This window comes from Lygodium microphyllum, chromosome 19 (genome assembly GCF_053477565.2).
Source record: "Lygodium microphyllum isolate KBCC chromosome 19, Lygodium_microphyllum_v1.1.10, whole genome shotgun sequence".
Lineage (NCBI taxonomy): Eukaryota > Viridiplantae > Streptophyta > Polypodiopsida > Schizaeales > Lygodiaceae > Lygodium > Lygodium microphyllum.
Genome location: NC_141153.1, coordinates 135,988,034 through 135,998,050, shown reverse-complemented (window position 1 = coordinate 135,998,050; position 10,017 = coordinate 135,988,034). Strand labels below are relative to the sequence as shown.

Below are 10,017 nucleotides of genomic sequence, written 5' to 3'. Positions count from 1 at the left end.
CGGGGGTTGTCTTTGATGAAGCGTCACTAGAGGCCTAATGTTTCAAGGTTGTGGCCAATTGGGTGGCCTTGTAGACGGGCGTGATGAGGGTCTTGCAAAGAGTGTTCAATGCTTCAGTATGAACGAGGGTTGTCTTTGATGAAGCGTCACTAGAGGCCTAATGTTTCAAGGTTGTGGCCAATTAGGTGGCCTTGTAGACAGGCGTGATGAGGGTCTTGCAAAGAGTGTTCGACGCTTCAGTATGAACGGGGGTTGTCTTTGATGAAACGTCACTAGAGACCTAATGTTTCAAGGTTGTGGCCAATTAGGTGGCCTTGTAGACAGGCGTGATGAGGGTCTTGCAAAGAGTGTTCGATGCTTCAGTATGAACAGGGGTTGTCTTTGTCAAACACTAAGAAACTAGTCGCCTAAGGCCTTTCGAGCTGTCAGGCCTACTTTTCTAATGGAGCCAATTTCCAAACGTCCAAAGGCAAAAAAGACCTCTCTCCCTCTCTCTCTCTCTCCCTCCCTCTCTCTTCTGACTCTCTTCTCTCTCACAGGAGGGGGTTCAGACACCGGTTAGAGGCCAGAGACAGGCAGGCAAGCAGGCGCAGAGAGAGAGACAGAGAGAGAGTGAGAGAGGCAGTATTTTTGAAATTGGAGCTCACTTGAATTGAAGCATGGCGCACCACCCGAGGCGCCATTCTGAACGAGGAGCACTAATTCTCTGCAGCAGCAGCGCCACCTACCTCCTCCCATCGGTCATCGCCACAACTGCATCATCATCACCATCGCCAGCAACAACCTCAGCATTAATCGCAGCATCTCAAGCATCCAACTCCTCCCCAATCCCATCCCTCTGTTGCTGCAGCCCCGCCGGCCAATCGTGCCATCATCGCTGCTCCCCTATCGAAGAACCAGAAGATGATTGCCTCCTCCTGAGATGGCAGCAGCGCCCCCTATGAGAGTTCGACTTGTCACGCGGGATTATGTGTCGATCGATTCGTGGAAGAGCAGGACCAGACTCCCCTCATAGAAAAATCCTGTTGGAGTCCCCGACTGATTGAGCTATGGTGGCCATTGATACCGCCGGGCGTCACTGCATCTTCTTCATTATGGTCGTCATTGTGAGCTTTTGCAGAATTGGTATGTCTCCCATGTTTCCTCTGAGGTTGTCCTGTTCGTATGCACACGCACACATCCTCAAACACATTTGTCTTGTTGCTTTATTCAATAATTGTTGCATTACTTTGAATGTCTGGAGGTCAGACATTTGAGAGAGAGAGAGAGAGAGAGAGAGAGAGAGAGAGAGATCCATTCCACTGTCCTGTTCGATCGGGGGTGTGCATACTGTCGAGATGCAGCAAGCTGACTACCTCTCAGTGTTGTCTTTTGTTCCAAATGGCAATTATATACGGAAGCAGTAAATGTTCTCAAGGAGTCTGCCTACTTCATTAATATTGTCATCATGTGTATTCAGAATTTTCTGTGACTGTACCAACGGTCCTTCTGGTGACGCTCTTGTTTTGACCCAGTTATCAGACCAAAGGCAAATCTTTTAAAGGCAGAGATCTCAAGAAATTTAAGCTTTACTTGCTAGATGGTATGCCAGCGAGCATGGTGTCTGACGGGTCCAAACTGTATGTCTCTTTCATGTGCTTCTTGATGAAGAGGTTTTCATCCACAGGTTTTTGCTCTGTTGTTTTAGCGAACACAAGTGTAGTGTCTGTTGTATTTTGCTCAAGGGTTAACAGAATTCTGCCAAAGAATTTAACACTTAATACAATCGCCCATGTCCTTAAATCTTCCCTTACCTTCTTTTCCAAAGTTGCATTAGCCCGGTGTGTAATACATTCTGAGATCTCCTCAGTGGTGTCTGATGTGCTTCTGTCTGACCTGGATGCTGGCGTAATGTATGGTAGGAGTCACATTGAGCTTTTTCTAACATGTCATCTTTCTTTACATAAGCAAAGATCAAGTCGATAAGATCAAAATGTGCTTCAACAGGAGTGTTGAGGTCCTATAAAGTCTCCGCTCTAATGTTTTGCAGATGCGAGGGTGATGGTGTCTTTCCAGCAAATTGATCCCTATGCTCAATATGATGTCAAGCATGTAGTTCAGATGCTCAAGAACCAGCAAATATTGAAAATCTGGTTGCTGGATGTCAGTGCAGAAGTTCTGGAAGCATTGTCTGGAACAGAGGTCAAGGTGATTGTGGGCTTGCCTAATGAGCTAGTGAGGAGAATGGGAGAATCTGAATTCACTGCTTTAAGTTGGGTGAATGAGCACATATTGCCATATACATCTGCTACAGGAATTAAAGCTGTTGCTGTAGGCAATGAGTTTGTCACCCCCAATTCTCATTCCTCAATGTACCTTGTACCAGCTTGTTGGAATATTTATAATGTCTTGCATCATTTTCAACTGGACTTTCATGTTAAGGTCGTGGCTCCACAGTCGATCTCTGTCTTGGAATTTAAGTTTCCATCTTCTGTGGCAAGTTTCAGCAGAGATAACCCACACCCCACATTGTCGGCCTTCTTGAACTTCTTGAGAAAGTCAAGGTCATTTTTCACAGTTAACATGCACCCTGTTGATTGTTCCGTGGGTGCTTTAGTTGATATGATTCACATAGCTCTGGCCTCCCTTGGGTATGAGGTCCCTATTGTCGTAGCTGAGTCCCAAGAAGAGAAAGAGCTACATGTTCCTAACACATTTAATGTTGCATTCAAACACTCCAGGAGCTTGAGAACAGACACAATCAGCAAAGTTGGATTGCCTCTGAAGCCTGTATCAAATATGGCAGGTAGTCTAAATGCTTCTAAAGGTCAGGCAGATCACTGGGTTTCCTCTCATGTCTTACTTGAGCTAACAAATGCTTCACAAAGCTATGGAGGTACTGAAGTGTCACATTCACATGGGGCTGCCATACATAGTTCCTATGATAAATCATGGTGTATTGCCAAAACTTATGCTACGCCTGATGCTCTCCAGGCAGCTCTTGATTGGGCATGTGGATATGGGGGAGCAGATTGCCAACCTATACAACTGGGTAGCCCCTGTTTCTTACCAAATACTGTCTACAGTCATGCCTCATATGCCTTTAATAGCTATTATCAGATCCATCAGCATGCAGAAGGGACCTGCAATTTTGGGGGGACTGCCACTGTTGCTTATGAAGACCCAAGTAAGGAGGCCATAGCTCATCTTTTTCATTACCAAATCTGCATAGCTATTCTTTGAAGAAAGTGGTTTAAGTTCCAGAGGTAGGTGCTCTTGAGTAGTTGTTTGCTGCATCCCTTTGAGACCAGTCTTTTCAAAGTTCAAAATGACGTGCAACTGTAGTTTTTGTAATTCTGGAGGATCCTGTAAAAGTTAGCTATGGCTTGCATGGTGCTAGGTATGTTTTGGCCTTTGGTTTGGCTCTTGCTTTTGATTGATACTGATAGGGTTGAATGCTCCGATTTAATTGTAGTGTTTTTTAACAGGTTATCCGGGCTGTGCTTACCCATTCAGGTTAGTTGGAACCCTTTTTAAGAGTTTTTGTTGTAAAATTATACTGGATGTTTTAGGGCTCTGTCTGAACATCTTGTTGTGATGCTTACCTTTTTGTAATCACAAAATGGTATGTGACTGTATGTCGTAGCAGGGCAGGGCAAGTTGGTGCTCCTGTTGGTGGAGGGAGCATGGTGGAGGTTTCTCAGCTACTAACATTAATTCCACTGGTAATGTACAGTTTGTTGTTGTATTTACCTTGAGAAAATGTCAGATGAAGCAGGTGGAAATTTTTGTCTCTTCTCTCTGCATGGGGAAAGAATTTTGCTCTTCTTTGAAGATGAGTAACTTGATTTGTAAGCTCGGCATGCAATTTTGGAAAATATTCTTTTTGTTGCTCCTTGGCTTGCATGGCTTGGCCACCCTGTCCATTATCAAGCCAAGCAGCTCCAAGGATTCAAGTTTTGCCCCAAGTCAAGTCTAATGATTGTTATCCACTGGCTTGTGTGGAACAATTAGTCTGGGTTCTTCCAAATGACAAGGATAAAGTGTAATCTTGTATCTCTTCAGCTTCTGTGGCATTCTGAGATGTGAGCAATGGTGATGATGCACCACAATTGGCCTTTTTGAGCTTTGGCAGCAGGCATCTTTCATAACTTTGACAGGTTGGCTAATGAGAGAGAACAGACCCTCGCCATTCTTGTGTCCTATCTGTTCAGAGCTGTTGGGAGGTGCACACTTTGACAGTCAATGTGGGTGCCTGGGGGCGTCTTCTTCTGCAATGGTTTGAGGACCAGCTTGGCCCACTATATTGTTCAAAGACAATGTTCTGGCACTATTGCTGAACACTGGGATTCCTGGTTTAATCTGGTCATCTGAGTGCACAATTTATTAATATTAAGCAAGATCCATAGGACAATGAATTGTATAGAAATATGAGGCTGAGCCTCTCATTGGCTTGGGCCATTGTCAACTAACCCTGGTGGCAATGTAGATTTTGAAGAAATCAGACAAGCTTAGGAAGAGCATTCTCTCGAGGCTCAAATGGAAACCTCACACACACACACACACACACACACATACACACACACACACTCTCTCTCTCTCTCTCCACTAACCAATTTATCATCTGTATGTATTCCATTTATGTATTCCAAAACTCTTTTAAGTTTAGCCCTTTAAGTACTCTCTCTGTCTCTCTCTCTCTTTGTGCATATCCTTGTTTTTTAAGCAATGCCTTTGTTGTAGTGTTGTGATGTCATTGTAAGGAGGGTAAAACTTTTTTGGTCTTGCCAAAACTGAACGTAGGCACAACATACCCCGTATCGAGCCATAGTTCTTAATACTAAACCAAATTACCTCCAAAGCATGCATATTGTTGATTATTATTTCCTGTGATGTTATAATTCAAAAGCTTAAGAATTTTTGCTTAAGTCTCTTGTTCTGCTTGTCTTTGAGAATTTGACTGCATTTTTCAAGGTTTTCATATTTTTACACAAGTTGTAATTTTGTTGTGCTTTAACTAAAAGGAAGTTGACTTGCATATGATGACCCTTGCAACATGTAGCTTTGTAGGTTGTAGCCATTTGTCAAGAGGCAAAATGTAAATACACCTCAAACTTTGAAGTTATGATGAGTCACACACCCTCCACCCATGTGGCAACCAACCCATCTATGAATATATAATATTTTGCAAGCACGTCATGGAGCCATTGCAAGAGGCCTCTATTGGAGGATAGGAGTGCAACAAATTAGTAGTGGGCTTGTATCTTGCTTGTGGTTTGCACTTATCTTCCAAAAGTTTACAAGCTTTGTGTCCTTGAGAGTTTGTAGGGATTTTTTTTGAAATGGGTAAAATTGTTGAAAATCTATAATGGTACTAATACAATTAGTGCTATTGATTTGTGTTAACCCTTGAAATTCACTCCACATCATCTAGGGCTTACTCTTTTTGAGATGTTGATTATGATGTGCTAAGGGTTGCAATTCTTTTTATGTGGGGTTGGTGTGATAAATTCCATTGTCAAAATTTGTAGTATTGGCTAACAAATGGCTACAATGATGGGGATTGATGGGACTTTGATGGAGTGTCCTAATCGTGCTCTTTGATTTAAAGAAAAAGAAAATCTCATATCTCGGTAAAATGGTTAGGTAAATGATTGTGTTTGATCTTCATCATCACAATCAAAATCCATCTAGGAAAAATGGATCGTAGGATCCATAGGGGAGTAGCCAATAAGTGTGTCAAGAGAAGTGGTGACATGAGATTGTATAGAGGAAGTGGTGGGGTTGCGAAGTAGATGGGTTAAAGATTGGGTGGGAGAAGTGAGGAGAATTGGAGTATATTGTGGGAGTGGAAAGGAAGAGTGGTGTTGATTCTATCAATTGAGGGTGATGTGAATGGAGATAGTGATATTGACAGAATATTTGTTGCACAAAGGTGGAAATTACATAACTCAAATAGTTGGTGAGAAACTTGATAACAACTATGCTATTTGGAAGTTTAGGATGGAGAACTTTCTCATTGGCAAGGGTTCTGGGACTTGGTCACAGGTGCTTAGGTTGAGCCCAAACTCCATGAAAGGAATGGAACACTTGATTAATTTAGGGCACATTAAGTAAAGATTAAGAAAGCTTGAAGGGTGCTACATTGGCTATCCTTATGTAGTTTTGATGCTATGTTTATGCAAATTAATAAATTGTGGCTCATCGAAGGATGCTTGAAATATTTTGATACAATACTATGGTACTATTACTAGTGCCAGGAAAAATATAGCTGAAGTAAAACTTTAACACGATGGATAGGAAAGGACAGTCCATTTAAGACTACGTGACTGAAAGAGAGATTATTGTAGATCAATTAGTGTCTATTGGGATTGAGGTAGATGATAAGGATGTGGTGGTTGTGATCCTGAATGGTTTAGGACTTGAATACAAGTCTTTTGATACGTCAATTTCAGTTTGGGTTGACATGTTTGACCTAAATCAATTGGTATCCTTGCTTATCCCCATGAAGTGAAATTGGGTTTGACTATGAAAATTGGAGTAGCTCTAAGGACAGAGATCAAAACTTTCTACTCTAATCAAAGAGGTTGTGGTCATCTTGGTAGAGGTTCTAGCCGTGGTAGAGGAACCTAGTAGCATGCATCTCAACATGGGCGGAATTAGTAGGGATTTGCTAGTAGAGGTGGTGGATACTCTCATGCAAGGGGGAGATCTTAGTCTAGGGATAGAGGATCCTAGCATACTCGGTCTACTCATGTCAATGCTAACAAGGATAAAGATTGCCATTATTGTGGCAAGCATGGCCACATTGCAAGAGTGTTGGAAAAAGTAGGTTGATCAGAAGGGTAGATAGCATGGCCACTATGCATATTCTAGTTATTTAGAGCCTGAGATTGGTGGTGAGAGATTGTTTTCTGACTTATGTACACAACAAAGGCAAGCAACGAGGAAAGTTTGATATCTGATATATAGATTTAGGTGCCTCAAACCAGATGACACCACATGGTGAGTGGTTTGATGAGTTGAAAACATGTACTAATGGCTATATATGCATTGGGGATGATTCTCAGTATGATATAGCACATACATGGTTATTTCTTTGGTTATGCATGATGGTAGAGAAATCACTTACATGATGTATTGCATGTTTCATTGATTGCCATGAATGTGTTATTTGTTGGTTAGATGGTTGAGTAGAATTTGCAAGTACGATTTAATAGAGATGGCTACTTCATAGAGGAGTATGGTAGACGATATAAGTTGGTTGCTAAAGGCCTGAGACATGTTAAAATGTTTACATTGGATGCAAATATCGCCAAATTAAATGTTGCTATGTTTGTATGTGGACCCATGCCCCTGTCAGTCATTAGGGGGTGCAAAGTACTTTGTCACATTTATTGACTATTATTCACATAAGGTTGGGGATTATCCCATAAAGCAGAAAATTGATGCCTTGGTCATCTTTCAACGTTGGCTTGCTCTTGCCGAGAATCTGTTTGGGTATAGGCTAAATTGCCTAAGGACTGATAATGGGGTGAGTATGTCTCACGTGCCTTTGAGTAATTTTGTGATGAGTGGGGTATTAAGCGTCAATTGACCACCCCTTACACCCCTCCCTAGAATGGTGCGGCACTGTATATGAATAGGACAATCTAGGAGAGGGTCCACAATAGTATGCTTAGCCAAGCACACTTACCATAGCATTTTTGGGCTGAGGTAGTCTCTACAATCGTGCATCTCATTAACAGGTCACCTTGTAGTGGTATTGACTTCCAGGTTGCAAAGGAGATATGGACGCAGGAAAGCCTCCCTCATATACTCATTTATGTGTCTTTGGATATGAGGTCTTCTATCATCATGTGCCCAAGGACAAATACAATAAGTTGGATCCTACAAGTATGAAATGTATTTTCCTTGGCTATGGATATGCGGGTGAGATGGGATATCGTCTTTGGGATCCGCAAGCATGAAAAGTGATCCGCAACCATGATGTTGTGTTCCATGAGGATAAAATGCATATGCAATGCCTAAGAAAGTTGTTGAGATATATAGGGTTATCTTTCAAGAGGAGCCTCCTGCCCCCACATAGCCAAATAGATAGCCTGTACTAGAGCCGACGATCCTCATGGCCAGGATGTTAGACAAGATGTTGGACAGGCAACACCACAACTTGCAATGAGGTGTTCTACTAGAGATAGATGACCTCTTGACCGTTATGAGCCCTCCATAAATTGTCTTTGGTTACAGATGCAAGAGAGCCTCTCACCTATAATGAGGCTATGCGCAGGGGTGACAATCACTCCTGGGAGAGGGCTATGCAGTCTAAGATTGACTCGTTGCACAAGAATCGTAAGTGGGATTTGGTTTCCTTTCCTAGTGGCAAGTGGGCTTTGCCTTGCAAGTGGGTGTACAAGTTGAAAAGTACCCCTAGACACCCCAAGCCGGCATACAAGGCCAAATTGGTTGCAAAGGGTTTTAAAAGCAGAAGTATGGTGTTAGACTTTGATGAGATCTTCTCTCATATAGTTACGATGACTACCCTATGCTTAGTCTTGGCTTTGGATGCACAGCTTAACTTAGACTATATCAATTGGATGTCAAGATGGCTTTCTTACATGGAGACTTGCATGATGAGATATACATGGAGTAGCCTAAGGGCTTTGCACAGCCTAGCAGGGAACGCCTAATGTGCAGATTGAAGAAGAGTCTTTATGGCTGGAAACAAACACCTAGGGAATGGTACCACAAATTTGATGCATTGATGCAGTCACAGGGCTACTTTCATAGTGCTATTGATTCATCCTTATACAGAAGAAAGCCCATAATGATTCATTACTAATTCTAGTACCCTATGTGGATGACATGCTTTTAGCAAGAAAAGCTCATGACGAGCTATATGCTCTTAAGGCTCAGCTCAAGAAGAGCTTTAAGATGAAAGATCTAGGATATGCCTCTCATATACTTGGTATGCGCATTACGTGTGATAGGTCTCAAGGGACTACTCTCTCTATCACAAAAGGAGTATATTCATAAAGTCCTTGAGCGCTTCCATATGCAGGATGTGAAGCCTATTGGTTGTCCATTGCCTTCTTAGGGACTACTCTATCTGTCATAGGAGTATATCCATAAAGTCCTTCAACGCTTTCGTATGTAGGATGTGAAGCCTATTGGTTGTCCATTGCCTTCTCATGTGAAAGTATCACAGACCAATCGTCCACAGAGACAAATGAGCATAGGGCCGAGATGGCCAAGATTCTCTATGCATTCGTAGTGGGAAATCTTATGTATGCCATGATAGCCATCCGTCCAAATATTGCATTTACAGTTATTGGTATTGAGGCACGTTAGATGGCTACACCTGGTAAGAGGCATTGGGAACCATAAAGGGTATCATGAGCTACCTAAAGGGGGCACTGCTGATATGTGCATATGTTATGGTAGCCAGGATACAAGAGTCATGGGATACCCTAACTCTAACTATGCAAGACATGTAGATAGTAGGAAGTCCACTTCTGGCTAAGTATTCACTTTTGCTAGAAGTGCTATTTCATGGATGTCCAAGGTGCAGAAATGCACATCCTTTTCTACTACTATAGAGGCCGAGTATGTTCTAGCCACCACTGAGGCTTACGAGGAGGCCATTTGGTTGGGTCATTTGGTTGTTGACCTTGGTATTATATATGCTATCCCTACACTATATTCAAATTCTATGAGTGCTATCCAAGTAGCCAAGAATCCCATCTTCCATGCGAAGACGAAATACATTGATGTGAGGTATCACTTCATTCATGAGGTCATTGAGGACAGGTCTGTTGACCTTCTCAAAATCTCAACTTACCAAAATCCTGCAAACTTGCTCGCAAAAAGCCTCTCCTCAAAGCACTTTTCCTTCCTTAAGAGGTTGATGGGCATTGGATGAGATTACATCTTTCCTCATCCTGTTGTATCTATATATATGTTGTACTATCTATTCACCTCTTTAAGTGGGAGGTTGTTGGGGGTAAAGACGCCTCTTCCTAGCCACCCATGTATTACTAT

General features: G+C 42.3%; 1 protein-coding gene across 2 annotated transcripts; it reads left to right on the top strand.

Annotated features, from left to right (window-relative positions):
• Positions 1–449: 449 nt before the first annotated feature.
• LOC148020418 (glucan endo-1,3-beta-glucosidase 4-like) lies at positions 450–4,667 on the top strand. Of its 2 annotated transcripts, XM_087700721.1 has the most exons (5): positions 450–1,125; positions 2,030–3,166; positions 3,468–3,495; positions 3,629–3,704; positions 4,045–4,667. In XM_087700721.1, exons 1-5 carry the CDS (start codon positions 1,050–1,052, stop codon positions 4,066–4,068), a joined length of 1,341 nt encoding a protein of 446 aa, XP_087556847.1. In that variant the 5' UTR covers positions 450–1,049; the 3' UTR covers positions 4,069–4,667. The 2 variants fall into 2 exon arrangements, with proteins under 2 accessions (XP_087556847.1, XP_087556845.1); XM_087700719.1 differs by having other exon boundaries at positions 451–1,125; positions 3,629–4,667.
• The last annotated feature ends 5,350 nt before the right edge of the window (positions 4,668–10,017 follow it).